Genomic DNA, 25739 nt, shown 5'->3' with positions numbered 1-25739 from the left:
GTCTTGGTTGCAAGGCAGTGAGACCCAGGAGCCAAAGGTGAACGGTGGGATGCCGGCTGGCTGCGGAGGCAGCCCCAGGGGCTAGGGTTAAGGCTTTGAAAAGGAGCCAGGGCGGCTTGGGCGGCTTCTCCCCTCCTGGCCAGAGCGGCTTCCACTTTCAGTTTTGAAAGAAAAACCAGGAAGTGAGGTCCCCGAGCACGTTACAAGCCGGGCCATGGCCTGAGGCGGGCGGCTCCGGCAGGCCACCGCGGGGACGCTCGAGCCGGCCGTCTGCCTGCGGGGATGCTCTGAGGCCAGGCTGGCCCTGGAGGAGCCCGAGCGGGGGGCCGGGGGCGAGGGAAGAGGGCCAGGCGTTCCGGGCCAGGAAGGAGCCGGAGCCAGGAAGCCCCTCTAGCAGGAAGCCCCGAGAGATGCACCCCCCTCACAGGGTAAGGGGAGCGTCCTGGGGGCGGGCGATTGAGCAAGGGGGCTGGTGAGCACGGGGCGGGGGGCCGAGGGGCACCCACACCCCCGGCTTCGGCCCATCTAGAGCCTGCCGGGTCCGGCACGTGTCAGCGCTCCCTCTCCCTCTCTCTCTCCCTCTCTCTCTCCCTCTCTCTGTCACTCACGGGTCTCTAAGGGACACCTTTAAACCCTCCTTATTAGGAGGCACGAAGGGAAGGAGGAATGGGGGCGTGGGGGGTGCGGGGGATTTTCTTTCCTTCTCCTGCCTCTCTTGGGGGAGGCGGACTGCACCTGAGACCTCTTCAGTTTTCACTGTGAACGTTGACTCTTTGGTCTCAGGTACTGGGTGAGTGGCGGATAGATGGTTTCTGAATGAACTAGGCTCTGTTTCAGGGGTAGGGTCGCCAGTTGAATGTCTGATGAACTTCAAGGATCGGCAAGGAGGGAGCGGTAGGCAGGGACTCCATGGCTGGCGCTTGTTACCTCGTGCGGGTATTAATCTGCTTGGTGCTTGAATCTGTAGGTCCAGCCTGTAGGTGATCGGTATTTTCCATCAGCAGCAGGGTCTTAAAAAATAATAATATTTAATTTTTAAAAAGACTGATTTAGTAAAAAAAAAAAAATTTTTTTTAATGGACTAATTGGTTTCACTTGACCCTTCCCTTTATATTCCAGCATGGGAGTAACTGTCGGGATCCCCTCCAGTTGATAAGTATTTGAGATGAACACAGAATAGTCTTGGAAGAGGCACGGTAAACATCCTTGTAGGCATCACTTGTGTGCTTGGCACAGTCAAGAGAAAAAAAAAACAAAAGCCACAGATATTTATAGAACAGGCAGATAATAGAGTTAAATAGATAATCTGTAATAAGGTGCAAGTGGTGGGGATTCTAGCAAAATAAAATCTAGGTGTACCCCCAGGTAAACACATTCTAACTTAACACACACACACACACACACACACACACACACACACACACACACACAGAGATTATCCAGTCCAAACAGGATATTTCAACCACGTATTTGGCTAGGTCCTGACCTAGAGTAGTTTTCTCTCCCAGGCTATATTTTAACTCTTTGAGGGCAAAACACCTGCTGTAACATCAGTGTATCATCGAATGTTTAAATGATAAACATACAGGAGGACTGACAGATTCTCTGGGGAGGCTCGGGGTCAGAGAATGCATGGAGAGAAGGAAGATGAAGCCAGGGTAAGCACCAGCTCGTGAGAGCTGCTCTTAACGTTTCATTAAGACAAGCTTCTGATGTGGGTGGTTTCACCATGCTACGGCTGAGGGAAGCGAAGTAACTTTCCAAGGTCAAACAGAGGTTGACGTTGTCGTCCGTGTGCTACTGAAAACCATGCCAACCACTCCTGTGCAGCATTAGCCTTTCTTCAGATTTCCTAGAAAATCGCATTTGTAAAAAGCTTTTCCTATGTGGTAACCGGGGCAGATATCGAGTTCATATATATATTAATACTTTTCAGGTGGATATTTTTCTAGAGCTGCAAATGTGACAGCTTCCATTCATTGACCATTTTCTGTGGGGCAGTGCTAGGTTTTTTTTTTGGGCGGGGGCTTATCTTTTAATCTTCAAAACGGTCCTGTGACATAGGTTGGTTGTTTCACAGATGGGGAAACTGAGGCTTACACATAAAAAAACTGGACATACTCTGAAAAGGTTGAAACCAGAATTCGAGATCTGGCTCCTGTATGCCAGAGGCAAATGTGCCTCGATTACGGATGAGTCTCGGGGTGCCTGGGTGGCTCAGTAGGTTGAGGGCCCCACTCTTGGTTTCAGCTCTGGTCATGATCTCAGGGTTGTGGGAGGGAGCACCCGTGTCAGGCTCCGCACACAGTGGGGAGTCTGCCCCTCCCCCTGCTTGTGCGCGTGTGCTCTCTCTCTCTCACAAATAAATAAACCTTAAAAAAAAAAAATTCTGGATGAGTCTAGTTTAGTGCCTTGACTAAAGAACTAGAAACTGGGAGAAACCCCTCTTTTGAAAATCTTCCCACTTCAAGTCCATAGAGAAAGCAAGCAGATTGGGGTTGGGAGAGGAATGTGGAGTGACTGCTTGATGGGCATAGGGTTTCCTTCAGGGGTGATAGAAGTGTTTGGGACTAGATAGAAGTGCTGCTTGCACAACACTGTGAATGTACTAAATGCCACCAAATTGTTCACTTTAAATGCTTGATGTTATCTGCATTGCACCTGGGGGGAAAAGTCCTCCCAGCTCTAGGCCCGTGGCTTCCCCAACCAGGAGTGTGGCAGTTGTTTAGAAACCTGGAATGAGGGTTCTGTTCCTGCCGGTCTTCTATTGTTGGCCAGCAGATGCACCAGACCTCGTTTGGGGTGCAGCCCGAGGTGATTCGGAGGCAAGGCAGCACCCTGCAAAGGTGACCTGTCCCCAGCAGCCCTGAGTCAGCCATCATTGTTCTTGTTACACTCTGCTGTAAATGCATCCAGGGCTCGCTCTCCCCTATGCAACCATCCATCTGCATCAAAAAACGACTCTCTCACTTGCTCTTCCCCTGCAAACGTAGGGCCTGACCTGCCCTAAGCTCTTAATTCACGTTGTTTGAATAAATACATGAGTTTTGGAGTTTGGAAGGTCAAGCAGCCCTGTACTGCTGTGGCCAGGTCATGGTATCCTCCCTCTTCGGGGGAGCTGGTGGCAGATCTCTGGGTCTCCGTGGGTCAGTCTGCCTTATGAGGTATGAGGTTCTGAGTCCCTGCGGGATAGGATACAGAGGTGGGCTAGGGTCGGAGGAGATAGCTGGGTCAGAATTCAGAGGTGCTCAATGCCCTCTCCAATAAGAAATCACCTGTTTCAATAGAAATGAGAATTGTTAAGACCTTTGCTTGTAAGTTGGAGGGCAGTTATAGAAAAGGTCATGATCATCTCTTCTCTTTCTGGAAGCCTTAGGATAGAACATCTGATACTTGACAAGGGGTCGGACACTGGGGGAAGTGGAAGTGGGAAAAGGAGCCAGTCTTCCTGAGGACTTCCCGTGTACCCAGCAGTGCCCTCGAGGGGACCATGTACAGCATCCCTTTTACGTAGGGACTGTTACCTGTCCCTTCTTGTGTGCGGTTGAGGGAAACGGGTGCTCAGTGACATTATGTGACTATCCCCGGGGCCACACGAGTGGTAGAGCACTGCTCTGTCACCCAAACAGGCAATGGCCTTGAAAGTTGGCTGCTGGAAATGAGACTGTTGGCAATAAAGCTTACTGTCTGCACTTTGACTCTGGTGACTCCTGACCACCAGCGACCAGGTAGCAGGAGGGCTGACTCTGCAGGAACCCCGAGCAGGACGGCCTCTTTCACATTTTTCATCACTGCTTTTATCCTGCATGGGTGAGACGGGGGCCTAGCACTTTGTCCAGACTATCTTTTTACAGGCTCTCTTATCAAGTCCATTGGACTTCTGGTACTGATTCTCCTGACCCCACTTGTCTTATGATCCGCCTGGTCAGCAACAAGGTTGGGAAGCCTTTGGCGGTGCTTCCTGAGACCAGGTTTTCCTCCGGGGAGGGCTGCTGGGCTGTGGTTTGCTGGAAGCTCTGTGGTAGATCAAGGTTGACTGTGTCGATCTGAGATCCAGTGGGATTTGTCACAGCCTGCCACCAGGCTATGGTTGGCTCAACTGTCCTATGCTATCTTCATGGACTGAGTTAAGAGGCTTTTGGTATTTGATTTAATGAGGGCTTTTTTGTTAGATACCACTCAGCTCAGCTGCGCAAGGTCTGGCACCCCAAGGCTCCCTGGTGTTTGTGAACTGAAATGACTTCCATCATATAACGTCTCCACCAGGCCCCAGATGCTGTCTCCTTCAGCCTTCCTGGAGGCTTTTTCTCCCCCATACCTTTTCAACCAGAGATGGATTCTCTACCTCCATCAGAAACACCCCTTCCTATGTAGTGTCATATTCGACCTCTCCCCCCACATCTGGGTGTTCCCCTTCTCTCCGCCTTCCACTTAAGTTTATCCAACCTAATGTGGTAACTTGTCTCTCCATTAAAAAAAAAAATTGGATGGAGAGATGCAGGCAACAGTTGAGAAAGATGGTTTGGTGACAGCAACCCTGGTTAGAATCAGAGTTGGGGACTCATTAGCCATTGGCTTAATTGGTGGGGTCATCCGCCTTGATTGACCTTGGAAATAAGACTGTTGGCCGTAAAACCAGGGGATCAAAACCCACCCATCCTTGAGATGGGTGTTCCATAAAGCCACCTTCATCTACACCAATCTACACTAGGTTCTCCCTTCTTCAGATTTATTAGCTCGCTCCACACACTGAATTTTTCTGTGTTTTCAGTGTTCCATAGACCCATAAGTCCCCAGAGGCCAAGAGGTATATCTTCTAAGTGCTTGTCCCTCTGCACATGGCAGAGGGCTGGGCACACAGTTAGTCTAAGAACTTTGTTTGCCTTATTAAAATATGTAAATTTATAAATATATTTACTCTCTATACTTTAAATTTATCTCTTGCCACACACACTTCTCCAGTCCACCAGATGCCCCCAAGTCTGAGGTATATGCCATGCTGCTTTTGTTTACTGCCTGGGGAATTGGTTTTAGCTCTTAGTAGACTATGAAGTCTAAGTGCGCCTTCCCCATGCTGAACACACCACCTGGTACATAGTACATTCAAATGCTTGCAGAATCAGTGACCCTTGAGCTGCTTAGTGTTGCCCATGCCAGGGCATGAAGCCCCTGGCTGTGGCATTTCTGAGGAGGGGTCGGCCACCTCTGCCCCCTCCGTGTATAGGAGCACCCCACGTCACTGTGAGACTGAAATCTGTTACTTGTTTCCTGCACCAGATGCCTCTCCCTAGTTCCCTTCTCTGAACTTGTGCCACTAGTGAGCGAACAGGGAAAGTGACTCATTGGCACCTAGTGGATTCCCACTGTACCTCAGGCACCATGCTGGGTGCAGTAGAATCTGAAGGCTAAGTCAGCCTCTGCTTGAGAGGCTTCATGGCCAAGGTGTCCACTGAGTCACAGGAAGCTTCCCAAACCCGAGCGTAGAACTGATCCTGCTCTGGTTTGTACAACCCTCTCGAGCTCTGGTTCCTGGAGCTTTCTCTGTGTGATTCAGCAGCACAGATCTTACCGATGGATATGTGCCGGAGACCTCATGATTTATGGTGTGCTTGCTTGTGGGCCAGGAATCCTGTTTCAGGCCTAACCATCCCCACTCTTCCTGCCAGTTGCCTTACAAATTGGAGTTGTTGGGTATGGCCTAGCAGTTGAGAAGAACAAGATGTGTGACCTCGATCTCCCTTTCCTGTTTTAATTATTTAAACATTCATGGGATCTTTCCATGGTGTGGAAATGACTGCTCAGTCACCGTCTGGGTTTTAATAGGGATCCCCTTTGGTAACGCCAACTCTCTGCTCTGTCCTGCATGACCCCGTGGAGCTAAGGAGGCCTTTCTCATCTGCCTGGGACATCCCCGGGTGTGTGCACCTCAGAGCAGCCTTGATGCCAGGCCCCAAATGGACAAAGCTGCCTGTGCCCAGTGACCTGGCATTGCTTGCTGGGGAAGGCTAATGCAGGCAGTGGCCTGAGCACCTGAGTGCCAGTGACTGGTTGGAAAGTCAACTGCGGACCCCTAGGTCGGGATGTTATGCCACCCTTCCTTAATAGCTCCTTGTAGTAAGTGTCGAAAGATGCCCTGTGGGGCCCTGTTTGCCCTGGTGACTCAACCTTTACCTTCGCTCTAGCTCTTTATCTGCTAAAGAAATGAATGAAAAACGTTTCTACCGCCAGAGCTGCTGTCCAAACCAGCTTGCTCTGGGGCTGACTGAGAGGATTGCACACAATGTGAGCGCTTGAAAAGGCCACATGTGTTGAATGTGGCTTTGGTGGTGGGAAGGCTGCCCTTGCAGAAACGGAGCTGAGACTGTGTACTTCGGCGCATTCACATGAAATGCCGCCAAGTAAGGTGGTGGAACTTTCTAAGTCAGCTGCCTCGGTCAGAGGTGGGGTGATTTGGAGTTGTTGGTTTTATGTTCATTTTTTTTTTTTAAAGCATGCATATTTCAGATTAAACAGTACATACTCTCAAGTTATCTTCTAAATGAGACCTACTTAAAAACTTATCCCCCTGCTGTCCACAATCCTCTTTCGCGATTCTATTTTTGTAATTCCATATACTATATAATCTTGCTGTTTTTCAGACTTGTTATCAAACTTGCCAATAAAATACAAACCCACAAGGGGAGGGTTTTCACTGCTAGATCTCCAATACCTGGAATGATGCCAATATACAGTCAACCCCTTAAATGTCTTTGGCTGAATGATTGAATACTCAGAGACTTTCTGGAAAATCCATTAATGACTTCTCTTCCATCTGTCTTTTCCTATGAGGAATATACTTTCAGAAACACAAAAACATACGCGTTTGTCCAAGTGTTTTTTTTTTCTTTCTACTTGGCAATTTATCATAGAGCTCTTTCCACATCAGTACACACAGATCTGCTTTATTCTTTTTTTAATGCCTTCCAAGAGTACCACTGTGTAGACATGCTATAATTTATATGGCTAGTCTACCAGGGGAGGCTCTCCTGGTCTCTGATGTTATAAACAATCCTATAGATGTAATGATGATGGGCATGATAATGAACGCCTGAGCCTACGCACCAGACACTGTTCTAAATACTTTATAGGTACATTAGCTCCTTTATCCCTGAAGAAGATATTATCATTGTTATTTTACAGACTAGAAACCACATAGAGGTTGTCTAACCCAGGTCACAAAGAAGATGACCACGCAGGGTATGAGCCCTAGTAATCTGACTCAGAGCCCACATCCCGAACCAGTACCTCGCACAGCCATTTGTGATGTATTTTAGTGAACTGATGTTTTTCTACAGGATAAGTTACTCCCAGGGTCATTAGGTAAAGGGCACACATCTTATTTATTTATTTATTTATTTATTTATTTATTTATTTATTTATTTATTATTTTTTATTTGACAGAAAGAAAGACAGCCAGCGAGAGAGGGAACACAGCAGGGGAGTGGGAGAGGAAGAAGCAGGCTCATAGCGTAGGAGCCTGATGTGGGGCTTGATCCCAGAACGCCGGGATCACGCCCTGAGCCGAAGGCAGATGCTTAACCATTGTGCCACCCGGGTGCCCCAGGGCACACATTTTAAATTTTGGTAGAAGGCAACGGGCGCATCTCTAAGGAGGCTGCACCAAATTTACGTTTCCCCCATTGAGAGTATATTTTACACTGTTTCATCATTGCTAATCTTATGGGTGGGGAAAGACATTTCCTTTAAATTTGCAATTTTTAAAACTTTAAGCAAAGATGAGTGTCTTTCTCCAGCCATAAATAATCTGTTTTGCTGTGGACGTCTGGTCATGACCTTTGCTTTTTGTTTTATTGTGTTGTGTTTTGTTTTTCACTGACTTCGAAGTATTCCTTATTGAGGAAATGAGCGCTTTAGACAGGCAAAGTATTTGATACTTGTCCTAGTTTATCTTTGTCTGTGGTATCTTTCCTGCGGGGCAAATATTTTTAAAAATTTTATGGCTCAGACTTGCCAATGCTTCCATTTATCGCTCCTAGGTTTTGTGTCTGTCTCGAGTCTTCCTCATGCCAGGATTATTAAAACAAAAACAAAAACAAAAAAAACCTCTCATGCTTTTTATCCCCAAATACTCTTAGGGTTGTCATTGTTTTATATTTAAGTCTTTGATCCATCTCGAACTTAATTTTGTTGTAGGAATAAGACAATAACCCGTTTTATGTCTTTTCTCTGAACGGCTAGCCAGTTGTCTCGATACTTTTATTTAAGTGGGGAAAAAAATCTATCTTTATTTGAAATGCAATTTAGAATATGATAATATATCCACTGGGAGTTTCAGGATTATTTTGTTACATAGTTTTGTCTATTCACAACCAGAAGAAAACTTCTCTAGCTCTAGAGAAGGAAATTTGGTAATGTTTAATTCTGTTTCCCCACCCCCAATTCCTGTTATTTTTCAAAAATTTTCTGACTCTTTTTAACAAGCTTTATTTTTCTGGGTAAACTTTAGAATTAACTTTTTAATTCCCAAATAATTTCCTTTGGTCTTTATTAGAGTTGCATTAAATGTATAGATACATTTAGGAATATGGGGTCCCCTTGACTATTTTGAGTATGTATTTGCAATTTTCAAAAGTTATTATGTCCCTCAGATCTAAACTTTTTAAACCAAGGCTTTATGCATTTATTAATATGCTATTGTGAATGATATTTTCTCCATTATTTTTGAATTAGTTATTTGCATGAAATCAAAGAAAGCTATTGACTTGGTACCAAAGCTACTGATTTGGTAACTGGCCACCCTACTGAATTATTTCTTGGCTTCTAATTGCCTCTTCTTTCCTTAGAGGGTTTTTAGGATTCTCCTCTCAGCTGTTTTTTTAAAACTGGGAAATATAACAACACACTTTATCTTGGATATAACTGAATGCTGGCCCTTTTGATCTGTGAATCATTTTAAATAGCTCGAGGAGTTAAGACTCTCCCTCTTTAGGAGTCAGTGCTTTTCCATATCAGGGTTTTCTCTGTTTAAGTTTTGTGAAATGGATCATCATTTTAAATTACGTTATCTTTTATTTCTAAATAGAATAAAACTACTTTCATGCAGAAGAGTAAACTGGTATAAGAAAAGGAGAAAAGCCCTTAGTCCCAGGGTCTGAGGAAATTGGGTGAAGGGTCCTACAGTAGAACGCAGATCTGGTTCCTGTTCATTGCATGTTAAGGAAAAGGGTATTTTCATAAAGCTGTCAGTTTGTAATGTTCTTTTGACCTTTTGCCATTACTTTGGAATTTGTCTAGAAATATTGATTATGTGGTTAAGAACAGAGAAGGAAGCTTCCTAAGTTGAGGGTGGCAGGAATTTAGGGGGGCTGGGTTCGTGACTTAAAACCCAACCAAGAAGGCAACACTTTCACGTACAGACTCGAAATCACACACAGGCCCCTTTGGAGTCATTATGAGTTGTGAAGCCTTGGGACCTAGTCTCTAGGAGAAAGTAAGTCATTCAGTACAGAAGAATGCGTTAACCAACTGGGTTTAAGAACCTGGGGACTCTGGTCTCTCTTTTACTGAGCACTCTATCACCACAGAATGAGTCCGTACATGCAAGGGAACAGAGAAACCAATTAAATCCAAATTAGTATACCACTTTCTAGAAGGTAGATTTTCCCCCCAAAAGCTCATAATTGAAATTTATATCTCATGTTTGCACAGAAAATAATGAGTTCTTCAGGCCTAAAAGCAAAGATAATTTGCCTTATTTTTCTTTGAATTCCAGAAACCTAGTGTAACCACAATTATTTATTTCTAGGCTGGATTTCCTGCTCACTACTGTAGATGACTTCATTTGATAAGATTCATCCTGTATTTTCTTTCAAGCTCAGAGGAGTATACTCATCCTAAGTAGTCCTTGATACGTGTTAGAAATACATCCTTTTCCCCCTCTTCCATCCCTAACCCAGTACTGTGCTAAATATTGATTTGGGAGTACCCACCTCAAGATTGGCAAGAGTGACTTTTGATGATCTAAGATTTGGGAGCTTGGGAGTGGGGAGTTTTACTAAGGGAAAAATGGGTTAACAGGGTATTTAAAACAGATAATTCTCAACAAAAATACTGGTCTTTTTTTTTTTTTTTTTCAACAACTGCTGATTGAAAGTTAACTATATGCGAGGCATGGTGTAGGCATTGGAGACCCAGGTGAACAAAACAAAATCCCTGTTCCAGGTAGAACATCAATTCAGTAGGGGCAATGGATGATAAAGGAGCAGGTCGATTTCAGATAGTGAACAGTGCCATGCAGAAGAGAAAACAAGGCTCTGTGACAGTGACTGGAGTGGAAAGGGCAATATTAAATAGGGTGATCAGAGAGAGTCTCTGAGGAAGTGACATTTGAGTTGAGGCCCAACCTGTAATACACAACCATTTCAGTTCCGGAGAATCGTGTTTCAGGCAAAGGAAAGAGCAAACACAGAGGCTCTAAGGGAATTGATTTATGGTTCGAGAGCTGAATACAGGTAGGAAAACTAAAATATTTCAAAGGAAAAGGACTACAAAACAAGCATTATTTGTAGGATAAAGGGATAGCCTGAAAGCTTCAAAGCAATAAACACAGTTGACCAAAGACTAGAATAGTAGAAGGGTCCATTTAAGGACTTCATTCAAAGCGAAGGAGACTTCATGAAGAAATGATGGCCCCGATCCTCAGAAGAGCAAAACTCAGAGCTGGAAATGGGGTGATCCAAAGCCAGACACCGAGGCTCGTCCCGGGAGCTGGCAAGCCGTGGTTCAGGCAAAAGGTATCCTTCATCTAGCTTGGGAATTAAATGTGTTAGGAGCTAGGAGATGAGTGACCGCATACCAAAGAGGAGGGGAGGGCCTGGTGTGAATCCAGGGGAAGCACTGGGGACATCCTGGTGTGTGGGGCTGTGGTGTGCCATATCACCATATTAAAGCGCAGAGGAAGCTTTCCACCTGGGGCCATCCTAATGTGCAGGGTGGCTTACTCAACCATCTGTAGATGACCCGGAACCGGAGCTCCTGTGTACGGTGTAACAAAGCTTTACCACCACTACACTTTCCCCTACCCCATTCTTGCCCAAATACTGACGTAGAGGGAGGCAGAAAGGCTACCACATCAACTGCTTGCAGGAGGCTCCTTGAAATGGCCAAACTAGAACTGTAATCAGAGTGACACAGGACACATGACAAAAGAGATGGTGGCTTTTCTTCTCATTAACTTGAGCACAACCAGGAGTGTTAATAGATTCTAAAGGTTAGAATGCTAACCAGAGCTTCCCAATCCCAGTGTGTGGAGCACAAAGGTTTTTCCATCTCTTGGGCCCTCAGCTTCTCCCAAATGGACAGTGAGAGGGTGACGTGATGTATGGTTGCAAATTCTCTCTGGCACTAGCACCGTAAGGTCAAATACATGTGTATGTGTTCAAAAGGCTATCAAGATAGTCAAAAGACAACTGTAGCATGGGAGAAAATATTTCCAGATTATGTATCTGATAAGGGTCTAGTATCCAGAATATATAAAGAACACTTACAACTCAACCACAAAAAGACAACCCGCCCAATTTAAACATGAGCAAAGGATTATAATAGACCTTTCTTCACAGAAGAAATACAGATGATCGGCAAGCACGTGAAAAGATGCTCGGTGTCATGAGGGAAATACAAATCAAAACCATAATGAGGTACCATTTCACATCTGTCAGGATGGCCATTATCCAAAACCCCCAGAAAATAGCCAGTGCTGGTGGGGATGTAAAGAGATCGGAACCCTCGGTGTCGTTTGGAATGTAAAATGGTACAGCCGCTGTGGAAAACAGTTTGGTGGTTCTTCAAATGGTTAAATGTAAAATTACCATGTGACCCAGCGGGTTACGTATTACCCAGAACTGGGTGGCGTGCACAGAGCGGGTTGCTCCTCCCTTGAGCGCCGCTACCCACTCTCAATTTCACAATTTTCCCTGGGGCCGCCCTGTTCCCCACCTGGCAAACAACTGAAAGAACTGAGAACAGGTATTCAAAACAAAATCTGCACACAAGGGGCACCTGGGTGGCACAGCGGTTAAGCATCTGCCTTCAGCTCAGGGCGTGATCCTGGCGTTATGGGATCAAGTCCCACATCAGGCTCCTCTGCTATGAGCCTGCTTCTTCCTCTCCCACTCCCCCTGCTTGTGTTCCCTCTCTCACTGGCTGTCTCTATCTCTGTCAAATAAATAAATAAAATCTTAAAAAAAAAATCTGCACACAAATGTTCATAGCCCTGGTCACCATAGCCAAAATGCAGAAACAACCAGCTCATAAATGAATCCGTAAAATGTCTTTCCATAGAGTGGAATATTTACTCAGCCATAAGAAACGAAGCCCCAAGCTGTGCTATGTCATGGATAAACCCTGGAAATATTACGCTTAGTGAGAAAAGTCAGACACAGAAAGTCACATATTACACGATTCCATGTATATGAAATATTAAGAATTTGTAAGAAATTATTCAAATAGAAACTAAGTGGTTGCCAGGGGGCTGCCGGGAGAAGGGACTTTGCGCTTAACGTGCACTTGGTTTCCTGGTGGGGATGAAACTATTTCGGACCCAACTAGAGGTGATGGTTGTGCAGCATCATGAAGTTACTAAATGCTGCTGAATTGTGCATTTTAACATGGTTAATTCTATCTTCTGTGAATTTTACCTCAATTAAAAACATGTGGGGAAGCAGAGAGGAACCGTCTGACACTCTGTCCGTATCCTATTTGCATTGGCTACTTGATTTGCCATCGCAAACAGAGGAAGGTCTTTTAGTTGACATATAGACACATCCTTCAGTGTCTTCTGCAAATAAAATCCCTTGCCAGTATAAGCAAGGTCTTTCATTCTCTTGAAACTGCCAACCTGACGTTTGCAAATATCTTCCTTGTTTGTAACAAAGTAGTCCGTCTCATCACATTTGTGGGCAGTATGACTGCAGTATGTCTAAAAGGAGGGCTCAAGAAATGACAGACCCTGGTCCGGATAAAGCCAGATGTCTTTTTGTTTGTCTCCTAGCAGACTTACTATTTGAGCCAATAGTTAAAATTGAGGTTTCACAAAAATCCAGTGTTCCAGGTTTTCTAGAGAGAAAAAATCTGATTATCCGGTGGTCATGGGCTCTCATTACAGAGTGGTAACAATCAACTGGGTTTGACAGCAGGTGCTGCCTTTAGACTGGTCGTGGGTTCTCTCTCTCCTCCCCTTCCTTTGTGCTACTGCCGGGCTCTTCAACCTCCCTCCTCCCCGCATCCCATATCACCACCTCAAACATCAGTTTCACCTTTGGACCCTCTTTTGAAGACATTGTTTGCAAAATCTCTTATTAAAATGTAAATCTGCTATCTGCAAGAAGAAAGCAAAAGTCCTGAACGTGATGGTTTGTTCCCATAGTCAGGAAGGGGAGTAAAGATAAGAATCTCTTCATTGGAAGGTGTGATTAGACAGAGGAGAGAATCCCAGATCTGGGGGGAAGGGCTGGTGGTGTGCACAGAGCACGTTTCTCCTCCCTTGAGCGCTGCTACCCACTCTCAATTTCACAATTTTCCCTGGGGCCGCCCTGTTCCCCACCTGGCAAACAACAAAGTTTTACGTGGCTGGCTCTTGAATACATTCTGTCTTTTGGAAGTGCCACTTCACCACACAAACCCAGGTAAGGCTGGATTCCAAAATTCCCAGCTCTCAGAATCCTGACAGTTGGTCACAATAGCACCTGTTGTTAGGCAACCTAGCACCTATGGGGCTGCACTTTTGTTTTTGTTGTGTCTTCTTTTTCTTCCCCTAAACACAATGTGGAAGGTACCAGGGAGTGGGGGGCAGTCATCCCAGTCTCTGGAAGTCCAGGTTTCCTCCATAAAATGGAAAGGGACTGCTCCGAGTTCAGGTAAGAGGCTGTCAGGGAGCAGAAGAATGCTAAGGTGACCGACTGAAGGATTCTTGTGAACGTTCCTGTTCCCACACACAATTTCCAGGCTCTGTAGACTTTGTTAGCGTGGAGGGAAGTGTTTGTCTTCATGGAGAAAGTTCCAGATGCTGGCTAATGGCAGTTGCCCCAAAGTTCTCAGGGCAACTATGGTCTTGATCTGATCAAACTTTTTATCGGACATGCTTTGCTCTCTTGATTTTAAGTGGGAAAGTTTGGCCTTCTCTCTGAGATACTGTTCTGTAAGGTACCACGGTAAACTTTGAAGAATACAAATTCTGAATTTCCTTTGCTGTTGCCTCTAAGGTTCCAAACAGGTTCGCTCTCCTTGAACTCTATACCTATACTCAGAAAAGAGGAGTTGTGGTTTTGTAGATTTCAATGGGGGAAGCAACAGTGGGAAATGGTGAGTGAACTTGGACAAGTCGATTTACCCCTGGGAGCTTCAATTTTTCTCATCTCTAAAATGCTACTTCATGACAATGGTTTAATTAAATTCCATGATCTGTGCGAACAGCCCAGTCTGAAAGCTACTTGGGGCAAAAGTTGGAAGAGATGGCCTCAGCTGGAGTAAGTTCCTAGGACTTGCCCAAACACTAGTTCCTGCTATGAGAGCAGTTTGAAGCTGAACTATGCTGGAAACTATAAGAAAAGCTGGGTTGGGGAAAACCTTTGTGGTTTCAGTTCCATGAGACCTCTTCCTGGTCTAAATCTTTTAACATGCACTTGCTACCATGTGTCAGGTCCATTCTCCAGCACCTTTTCCGCGAAGCTGGCTAATGTTGCCTCCAGTAAAAATGGTTTCTCTAGGCTCCCTGGAGGAGACGACCTTGGACATAGCAAGCTGACATGCTGTTGCTCTCTGAGACTCTCCCAATGCTTCAAAAAAGAAAGCAATGAGCAAGGCATATCTGGTCAGCAGGAAATGTCCTTCATGCAGAATGCTTGATTTTTAACTCTGTTGAGTCACCTCTACGGATGTTCCCTTTTCTGCTTTATATTAGAGAATTCCAGGCGGAACAGTCCTTCCGGACGCTCAGTCCGCCTGGGTGGGTGTGTGGGGGGGGTCCTCTAGAGTTCCCTCCTCTGACTACCAGCTTAGGCTGGATCCAGAATGGCTTTTTCTAGGCCCCACGGGCCAAAAAGAAAAGGGCAGTCATTTCATAAAATTGTCGAGGAAATGATTAACTTGTTTCCTTTGATCCTTTCTGCCTTATGGGAGGACAGTCAAGTCACAGGAGTGGGGAATGCATTCTATTATTTTCAACATTACTAAAGTAAACAGAAATAGAAATTCTGCTGTTAGGTCCAATCCTGGTTTTTTGGAGGGTTAGAAGTCTGTGTATGTGTGTATATGTTGGGGGGGGGTCCTTTTGTAAACAACTATCGAATAAAAATTTCAGCCGTTTCCTCTAACTTTTTCTTTCCTCTTTTTTTTTTTTTAAGGTCTGAACTTCCTGCTGCTATTCACAAAGATGCTTTTTATCTTTAACTTCTTGTTTTCCCCACTTCCAACCCCGGCACTGGTCTGCATCCTGACCTTTGGAGTTGCCATCTTCCTGTGGCTGATCAATAGACCTCAGCCAGTCTTGCCTTTAGTGGATTTGAACAACCAGTCGGTGGGAATTGAGGTAACTTACCAATCCTCTTTTTAGTTTGATCAAGCACAAACTGTAATTCAAGACCTTGGGATAACGCCGGAAGAGGATGGGTTATAGGGCGAGAAAGTGAGCTTTTTAGGTTAGCAATCACCAGAAAACTCTACAAAACTAAACTTCGATTACTGGCCTACTTTGCTTTGTAATAAAAATGAAACCACGGCTGGGGTTTATGAAACCAATAATCTAGATCAGGGTTGGTAAACTATAGCTTGTGGGCAAAATCCACCTTTTTATGAGCAACTAGCAAGCTAAGAATGGTTTTTACATTTTTAAACAGATATGTTAAAAAAAAAAAAAAGAAAGAAAAGCAGTTCATATGTGTTCCACAGAGCCCAAAGGTTTTACCGTCTAGCCCTTTACAGAAAGATTTTGCTGACCTATGATCTAGATGATAGAGCCGGTGCTTTGGGGGTAGGAGAATGCTTTCACTGAGATACCCAGTATCTGAGAATGATAAAGAAGTTATTTCCTTGAGTTCAATTCTGGCTTTGAGTTAATATCCATTCTTAAAACTGACAGAAGTTGAAGTGGGATTTCCCCCTCAATTCCCCAACTTTCAGCAAATCGTACAGCTTCCTACATCTCTGAGCAAAGGGAAAGCTCCCAGAATGTTCTCCTCATTTTTCATGTTCAGTCCTTTGCAGAGAAGAAAGCATTTCTGTTCCTTTATAAGGCTAACCCCTTCCGATCTTTTCAGGAACTTCTTTCCTCTACCCGGGAATCTTACTCCAAGTTACGTCCGCTCCGCACCACCAACACTCTCATCTGGGGACAATTGCCTGTTCTTCATTGGCGTCTTCCTCTGCTGCTGATCCTGCTGCTTCAGACCACCTCCTTTCAATCTTCCCCTTTTCCACTGGAGTTCTTTAAAAGTAGTCTGTTCATTTCCTTTCCTGAACTTCAACCCACTGAGATAGGACCATTGCTACTACCATCTCCCCAAACTCCTCTGGGTCACTCAGCACCTACCTTTGAAATTCAATGATTTCTGCTTCAGCCTTCCTCTCAATTGACTTGAGAATTCTTTCTTAAAACTCCTTTTTGTCTTTCATGGCATCCTTCAATGAGATTTCTTACTAATTCCAAGACAGTCTTTATCACTTAGCTTCTTTCCTCCCCTCACCATCTCAATCCTGCTAAAGCAGGGGTTGGCAAACATGCACTGTAAAGGCCAGACAGTGCATTGTTCGGGCTTTGCAGGCCATGTGGACCCTGTTGCAACTACCCAGCTCTGCTGTTATAATGTGAAAGCAGCAGACAATATATAAATGAATGAGCGCGCTGTGTAGCAGATGGCAAGGCAGATCTGGCCCCAGACTGTAGTCTGCCGATCCCTGTGAGATCCTCCCAGCTGAGAAAATCCCTCCTCTCTCAGGACTTGAAATCGTACCTAAAGGTTATGACACCGAAATCTGACTCTCTAGTTCTGATCTCTCCGCAGTCGCAGACCATCTCAGCGGCACTCAAACTCAACAAGTCTCTCTATGGTGTATCTTCACACACACACACACACACACACACACACACACACACACACACACACTCTTATTTCCCCCTCCACTCTATCTCATCCCGTTGCCTAAAATTGAGTCTGAATCATTTTTCCTTCTTCCTTCGTCGTCAGCCCATCTATGTAAACAAACAGACGCTCTCTTCCTTTACTAGACAGGAAACGTTATTGTTGACCCCTTGACCTAATGTGACATCTCCTGGAAATCTCCCCTGATGCGCTAGACTAAGGTAGATCCCTTGTTATGTTATGTTACCCTGTCCTTTTTTAGCCCTCATCTCCGTAGTAACTTACATTCTTGAATGTGTTATTTCACCGATGCCTCGTCCTCTCTAGACTACCTCGCATGAGGGTTAGACCTTGCTTGCGTCTCGTCTTGCTGCCCCAGGATCCTCGTCAGGCCCTGATCCTGTGCTTCCAGCTGATATGTCTCAGCACATTCGCAGCTACTGCCCCTTCCTCTAATACCCTGCTCTCTACGGGACATCAGGGTCCAGCCACCAGACTCTGCAACGTGTCTCTTGGCTTCTGTGTCTTTATTCAGGCTAGTCCTTCACTCTGAATTGTTCTTCTTTCCCTCCCCTCTACCAAACTATAACTTTCTGGCAAATGCTTACTTATCTTCTAAGTTTCTATGAAGTATTATTTCTTTGCAGCCTTTCTACTTAACACAGAATAGGTACATGACTCAGCTCCCAGAATGTACATTTTTATTGCGGCGTGTACATCACGACATTATAGCTGTATGTTTGCCCTTCTCACCTCCCCTCCACTCCGAAGACTCTCATTCATGAGATGCTGCTGGACAGGAACTCTGTCTTAACTCACTTTGCATCTGTGGTTCTGCTGTACACAGCGTGCATTTGGGAGATGTTTAAACTGGGTATGATCTTTTACAGCATAAAACTATACTATTACCTCTCCTCTCTCCGCATGTGTATGTGTGTCTGCCTATAGGGGTTGGGGGAGATTGCCAAAAACATAACTGTGACAGTCACTGGGTTTCTATAATGTAGAAATACTACAATTTGGGGGATTTAAAAACTGATCGAATAATAAAGAGGTCATTCCTGTGACCTCAATGTTCAGTATTTATGGTCTCTTCAATTCAATCCAGAAAGGTTTGGAAAGTGTGGGAGAGAGTCTGGCTTGGCCTCAACTTGGTCTTGTGTCTTAGGGCGGGGCGCGGAAGGCCGCTTTCCAGAAGAGCAACGATCCACTATGTTACTACTACTCGGATGCCAAGACAATGTATGAAGCTTTCCAGAGAGGACTTGCTGTGTCTGGTAAGCCTGGCAGTCGGACCTTGACTGCGAGAAGACTGAGGTGGGGTCTTGTCGCATACCGCTTCTCCCGTCTCCCTTCTTAAACCCCCGCGGTAGTCTGAAGGCAGACGTACAAAGTGCAGGGGACGTAGCAGAGTATCAGAACGGGTGCTGGAAACAGTGCAGGACAGACCTGAGCTCGAAACCCAGCTCTTCCATTTCCAGCCGTGTGACCAGGTACAAAAATCACTTTGCCCCTCAGGATCTGTTCCTTACTTAACGCAAGGAAGACTTCCCTGTCAAGTTGGTAAGGAGCTGATGATAATGTGCAGGAAGGTGTTTTAATTCACTGGCATATTATATTTGTTCAGAAACAGGACTTACATTCCTTGCGTTTACAGATGCAGAATCTGAGCCAGAATTAGCATTCAGGACTCCTGACTTCTTATCTTGTCCTTGACCCCAATGCTGGTCCATGCCAGTACTCTTTGGTGTCACAGAAAGCAATGATCTTTTGTTCTCCTTAGAAACGCCACCATGTGGACTTTGGCAGGTTCACCTGGCACGTAGGAGGCTCACTCCTTATATCTGTAGTACTGAACACAATGCAAGGTGCATTTCCTTTCAAAATCAACCAGCTTATCCTTCTCCCTACATCTTTTTTCTTGGGTGACATTCTGTCCAGACATAGGTTTGCCTATATGACTTTTTTTTTTTTTGAAGACTGTATTTATTTATTAGAGAGAGAGTGGGGGAGAGCACGAGCCAGGGGAGGGGCAGAGGGAGAAGCAGTCTCCCCGCTGCGCAGGGCGCCCAACGTGGGGCTCGATCCCAGGACCCTGAGATCATGACCTGAGCCAAAGGCAGACACTTAATCGACTGAGCCACCCAGGCGCCCCTGCCTGTGTGACTTCTTATCCCTTTTTCCCTTCTGCCTTTTTACTATGACAGTATCTACTAGCCAACTCCTGTCAAGTGCCAACTATGCTCAGGCTCTAGACACATCTTAGCTGCTTAACCTCCCCTGGACCTAAGGATTGGTTATTATTGCCTCTACTTTTAAAAATGAGGAAACAGACACTCAGAGGTTCGGGAACATTCCAAAGGCGACAAAACTAGAAAATGTTGCAGCTGATATTGAAATCTGTCTGTTTGACTAGATTGTTCTATTTTCAGTCAGCTCTTAAGGGTTTTATAAAAGTAGTTGGTCCTCCAGACAAATAAGTTTTATCGTAAAGAAACTTCTATCTAAAGCCTCCAAAGGGGACTGTACTTGGTGTTTCTGACTCTAAATCAATACTTATTTAGACTTCCATGCAAATAACAAACAAAACCCAAACCAACCGTTAGTTTCGTTATTTTTTGGCAACTTAAGATACTATATGGCTAATATAACAAACTTTCCTTTGGAATTTTCTATTTTTCAAAATTTTCTTCATGGAGTTTTCTTCATTGTGTTGTTATTGTAACTAGAAACAAGCCATTTGGCACATGTTACGTGGCATATAAGATCCTTCATTTAGAATATGTTTTTCAATACTGAATTACAACTCAACAGATAGAGTGAAAATGGCCTCTCCTGTAAGCAGGCGTGAGAAATAGAAAAATGATACGGCTGGTCCCAAGTGGAGATGAATACAGCAGCCCTAACATATACTTTCCTTTTCTTTTTTTTTTTTTAGAGGAGATAGAGGCAGAAGGGGCAGAGGGAGAGGGAGACAGCAAATCTTAAGAATCCATGCTGGGCATGGAGCCCGATGCAGGGCTTGATCTCACGACCCTGAGATTGTGACCTGAGCTGAAATCAAGAGTCGAATGCTTAACGGACTGAGCCACCCAGGCACCCCTGCCCTAACATATGCTTTTAACCCCTCCTCAATAGATGGTCTATGTTGAGAATCTGCTATGGATAATGTCTGAAGTATAGATCTTCTAGCTCCCCCCGCCGCCCCCCGTGACAGGGATCAGATTTCCACACAGTGAGCCCAAAGGATCTTGAACAAAGCTGCTCAGGGGTTCTGCATGCCAGAGTTTCAGCTCTGCTAGGCTTAGGGCAGCAACTTTGCCAAGAAGTTAACTGGTGGGCTTCTTGTAGATGGCCCCACCTTTAGAACAGACGGACATCTGAGTTGAATATGTTAATCAAAGGCTAGGCTGTTGCCTGGTCAGGACTTGGGCGAAGTAGGCTGATGCTGATTAGGGCACAGAGTTTAATGAGACTTCAGTTGGTGCCCCTGAGAGCCAGTTATCTGACTCGTTCCTTGGCCATGGGCCTCTGCTAGAACTTCCATCATTAGGGAAGTGATGTGGTGTAGTATGGTTTTTCCACATTTGCTGCCATTTCTTACTGGGTGAGCTTGAAGAGACTGCCCCAGTCCTCCAAGATGTTTAGTACCTTAGGGATAACAATAGTGGGTTAATGTGCACAGAGAACATTCCATCAGTGGTAGCTAGCACTAGTAAGGAACATTAAGACCAGTGACTGCAGTGGTAGACCACTGGAGGTGCGTTTTCTGGGATGGAGCGGTGGCTGTGAACACCTCAGGAACGGGACTTGGCTCGCCTCTGGGAAAGCTGCAGAGTGAGCTCTCATGCAGCTGTTCCAGCAGAGAAAAAAAGTCCTCACGTTTCCTGTGGACAGTCTCCTCGTTCATTTTTAAAATATCTCTTTCATCAGAGTGGTTCTGTCTTTCCAGCTTTCTTTCCCTTCTCTTCTGTCTGGAAGGTCACCAATTTGCCTCTGAATTCTTAGTAACTGTGTCTGAATGCTTCCTTTTGGCAAGACCTGAATCCCTGTCAGCAATTTGTCTAGAACCTCTGGGTAAAATTTCCTTCCCTCCTACTTTTCTCTCTATAGCTCCATCGCACTCTGGCTTAGCTGTGGGGGCTTCTTGGGTACTTAGCCGGCTCCCTAGCCTAAGGGCATCATTGCCATGGCTCTCATGGCTCACATCACTATTTATTCTAGTAAGCAGCGCTCCCAAACTTTAGCTTTCCAGGCGTTTAATTCTTCTCTTTTTTAAAAATGTTTTTTATTATATTATGTTAGTCACCATACAGTACATCCCTGGTTTTTGATGTAAAGTTCGATGATTCATTAGTTGCATATAACACCCAGTGCACCATGCAATACGTGCCCTCCTTACTACCCATCACCAGCCTATCCCATTCCCCCATGTTTAATTCTTCTCTTGTCAAATGTATGACACAATTGCAAAGATATTGAAGGCAGATGTACGTGCGTATGGACAAGTGTGTACCTGTGTGTGTGCGCACACAAGTGTGTGTATGTTTCTGTAGTTCCTTATGAGCCTCTGTATGTCAGGAGACATTCTCATACAAACGGGCAAAGTACATTAACAGATGATTCGAGAGAGTAAATGAAACAAGGGAGAAGGTCCCACTTCAATAGCTAGTAAAGAAACTGAGGCTAAAGTGCTAACTTTTTAAACCTAGCAAACCAGAAGGCATGTGTACTTTGGAGTGTCTACGACTTAGTGTGTCGCTGGTGGGAGAAAAGTCCTTTCTCACAACTGCTCTGCTAAGCAATGTGGTTTGGGGGATCAAAAACGTGAGCTGTTCTGATCACCACAACCCCCGAGCCTGCCCCAACCATGGTGTTTCATTTCAGAGACTCTATTCTAAGAAATGTTCTGAATTTGAAATTAGCAATTTGGAAATACTTATCAGAGCATTATTTCAGGAAATGACCCAAATACCCACAATGAGACAAAGTCACTGCAACAGAGCCCTTCCTCAGTTGGCCATAAAAGGCCACTGAAATCTCTACAGAGAAGAAATAATAACATGGGAATTTTTGTATCAAATGGAGGACAGAAGTAGGATCCAAAATGTATCTGTGGAATGAACATAATCCTCTAAACCTATACAAAGGAACTATGAAAATCAATATCATTTTAATCATAGTGTTTAGGTGATGAAATCATTGACAGCTCATATTTTGATTTTTTCCCATATTTTTTTATGAGTATACATTTCTTTTATAAGGAAGCTCAATCCAAGATTATCTGATAGAGGTAGGCTGTTGGTGTTTTCTGATGGGCTTCTGCTTGTTCACGTCACGTGGGTAGTCCGTACTCCTGGTTTTCTCCAGACACCTGTTGCCACGGAGGTCACATATTCCAACACTGAACCACGCTGAATGTTTCAATGCATTTCCTAAATGTTTCAGATGTAGTTTGTAAGACTCTCTGCCTTTGAGAAATGAGTACTTACTGCCATTGACTTTCCTTGACACATAGGAGAAGCCTACAACCCTACTGGATTACTCCTCCCTAATGTCTCATCTCTTCCTAATCCCCTTTTACCTTCTATGATCCAAAGGATCTGCAGCTGGCACTGATTTTCTGTTAATGTCATGTTTTTAGACAATGGGCCTTGCTTGGGATATAGAAAACCAAACCAGCCTTACAGATGGCTGTCCTACAAGCAGGTAAGTCGTGCCCATGGTTTTGGATAGATTCTTTTGTTAATGTGGTATTCTGGCTAATTTGGTCTCTTTGGGGTCTTGACTGCTTTTTTTTCTCTCCCCCTTCTCTGTCTCTCTCTCATAGGTGTCTGACCGTGCAGAGTACCTGGGTTCCTGTCTCTTGCATAAAGGATATAAGCCATCACCAGACCAATTCATTGGCATCTTTGCTCAGAATAGGCCAGAGGTAACCACACTCAAGTTAACTCCAGAAATGAGTCTAAAGACTTAAACCCTGCCCCGAAACCAGCACTCTGACGCTTGCTGATGACTTACCAAAATTATTTAAAGCTCTTCTACTCTTTAACTATTGTCCCCCTGTAAGGAGTTACAGCTCAGGGCCTCCTTAATCGCTGGTTGAACGCCTAGTGCTCTAAGTTAGTACCTGGATAGCTCTTATTTCCTAGCCCATGATGATTCACTTTAAATCAGTCTCTTTGTTGTATGAGGAAAATAAGGAAGCTATATGGGGATGGCAAATAAGAACTTGTGGACATTGTAGAAAGGGGGAGGTATTTGTATTAGAATTGGAACTTGCATGTTGTATTTGAACTTGTCAAACAAGGTACCCATTGCTACTGACACTGGCTGTACCCGTCTTTCCAAAGTGAAAGCAGATGTTCGACGTTAAGATGATCGGACTGAAGCTTTAGTTAAGTCTTTAGACCAATATCCTCAGAGAAAGCCTTTGTCTGCTGCAGAATGGTTGGATGTCCTATTCTCCCTAGAGCCTGTTGCTTAACCAAAACCCTGGGAGGGCACTGACTGCATTTTTAGGTGAATCTGCATAATCCACCTTTGTGACACCCAGCCTCCATAAGAAGAGATAGCCTCGACTCTCATTTAGGAACTTAATGCCCAACCTAGTGCATTTGTCTGCTTGGGCCGCCATAACAAAATACCACGGACGGGGGCTTAAACAACAGAAACTTCTTTTCTCATGGTTCTGGAGGCTCAAGGTGTCAGCAGGTTTGGTTTCTACTGAGGCCTCTCTCGGCTTGCTGGTGGCTGCCTTCAAAGTGAGTCCTCATGGGGCCTTTCCTCTGTCATCCCTGGTGCCTCTTCCTCATGTGAGGACACCAGTCATATTGGATCAGGGCCCCACCCTCATGACCTTATTTAACCTTAATTACCTCTTTAAAGCCCCTATCTCCAAAAGCAGTCCCATTGGGGGCTAGGGTTCCAACATGAATTTAAGGTGGGCAGGGACACAAGTCAGTACATAACACCTAGACTGACATTTAAGGCCCACCATTAGCAGGTTCTGACCCACCTTTCCCATTCATTTCATATTGTTGTTCTTGCCTCTTGATGTATACACAGTGATGTCGCACTATCTTATCTTTGTTCATCCACTTCCTTCTTCCCTGAATGCCTGCCCTGCTTCCATCTCCATAACCAAATCTTACCAGTCCTTCAAAGCCTTGCCCGATTTCCATCACTTTTCCCAAAGCAGTCCCAGATGGCCTTTTCCCCACCCCAAAAGTGATTTCTCCCTCCTTAAAACTGGGGCACCTGGGTGGCTTGGTCAATTAAGCATCCAACTCTTGATTTCAGCTCAGGTCATGATATTGGGGTCTTGAGATCAAGTCCCACGTTGGGCTACATGCTCAGCAGGGAGTCTGCTTGGGATTCTTTCTCCCACTGCCCCTCCCACCCCCCACCTAAAAAAATCCCTTAAAACTAGTGGTTTCTGTACCTTTTATGGGTGGAACTTACCACACTCTACTGTCGTATTTTGGTCCTTGTGTTGTACTTGTCTGTGCTAACTTATCTCTCTTCTTTAACTGTACTCTGTAGCATTAGCAATGGAAGTCTCTAGGGCCCCCAGGTGATTTATTTTAACACAAAGGCATCAAATAAGCATTTGTTGGCTGAATGACTGAAGTGTAATACTCTTCCTTTTCAAAGTATTCTTTAGTCCTTACTTGAGCTTTTCTCCATACAGTGGATCATCTCTGAGTTGGCTTGTTACACGTACTCCATGGTAGCCATCCCCCTGTATGATACCTTGGGAGCGGAAGCCATCATATACATTGTCAACAAGGGTAAGACTTTGCTATTAGATTATAACTTGATTCTGTCTTGATGCTGAGTAATTCCTCAATATGTTAACCGACTTGGAATGCTATGCCCAGAATTTGCTGAAGTCTTTCCTGTTCTGTAGTACTGAGTATATAATTTACAAGGAAATTACAAAAAGCCCAAGCACAGATAGAAGGTTCAGTGAAATGCTCCAGGTGGCAGAGTGTGACGACAGAGTTTAGAGATAAGGGCCACACTGGATAAAAGGTCATAGAGTGAGTGACTAAGTCATTTAATTGACTAAATCACTATGAAACCACTGATTTCATTTCCTATTGTTGTAAATCCAAGTCAGTACAGTTAGTCAGCATGTACCAATGTCCATGGTGAATTTGTAGAAAAAATTACCGTTGTTAGAGAAACAAGCACAATTTCAATGTTCAAGCAACAACCCGTTCACATATCCAATATCTTACTTTCTGTCCCAGAACTAGTAGGTTAAGTGACTAGACACATTTGGACTATAGACACAATCATAATTTTTTTTTTATTTTTACAATCAAGTATCCAAGAAAATGCCAACATGTAGAATCATTAAATGTTTATCTGCTAAAATCCCATTTGTCCCTTCTTTTCCCTTCTATTCCCTATTCCGCTTCTCCAAATAAAACACATCGACAGGACCACACCTGAGTGATCCATGTTAGTTGTCTGTATTCTTAAGCAGAAGGAATTTCATGACTCTAGAAACTGTAAGCTGTCTGAGCAGCATGCATGAAAACTATGTGCTTCTGTTTCCATTAAGCTCATCTATTATCGATGGAATGCTTCAGGATT

General features: G+C 44.6%; 1 protein-coding gene across 1 annotated transcript in view; it reads left to right on the top strand.

The window, feature by feature from the left end:
• Positions 1-201: 201 nt before the first annotated feature.
• The window catches only part of ACSL5 (acyl-CoA synthetase long chain family member 5), a 40723-nt gene continuing 15185 nt past the window's right edge, over positions 202-25739 (top strand). Inside the window, exons 1-6 of the mRNA XM_008684563.2 lie at positions 202-428; positions 15399-15583; positions 18301-18409; positions 22777-22841; positions 22963-23064; positions 24826-24925. Coding sequence (XP_008682785.1) covers positions 15428-15583; positions 18301-18409; positions 22777-22841; positions 22963-23064; positions 24826-24925 — 532 coding nt within the window. The 5' untranslated portion in view covers positions 202-428; positions 15399-15427. The remainder of the gene's footprint in view (positions 429-15398; positions 15584-18300; positions 18410-22776; positions 22842-22962; positions 23065-24825; positions 24926-25739) is intronic.

The sequence above is a fragment of the Ursus maritimus genome, unplaced genomic scaffold (assembly GCF_017311325.1).
Source record: "Ursus maritimus isolate PB19 unplaced genomic scaffold, ASM1731132v1 scaffold_7, whole genome shotgun sequence".
Lineage (NCBI taxonomy): Eukaryota > Metazoa > Chordata > Mammalia > Carnivora > Ursidae > Ursus > Ursus maritimus.
Note: the sequence above shows the minus strand (reverse complement) of the source record. Positions and strands in the feature narration are given on the sequence as shown.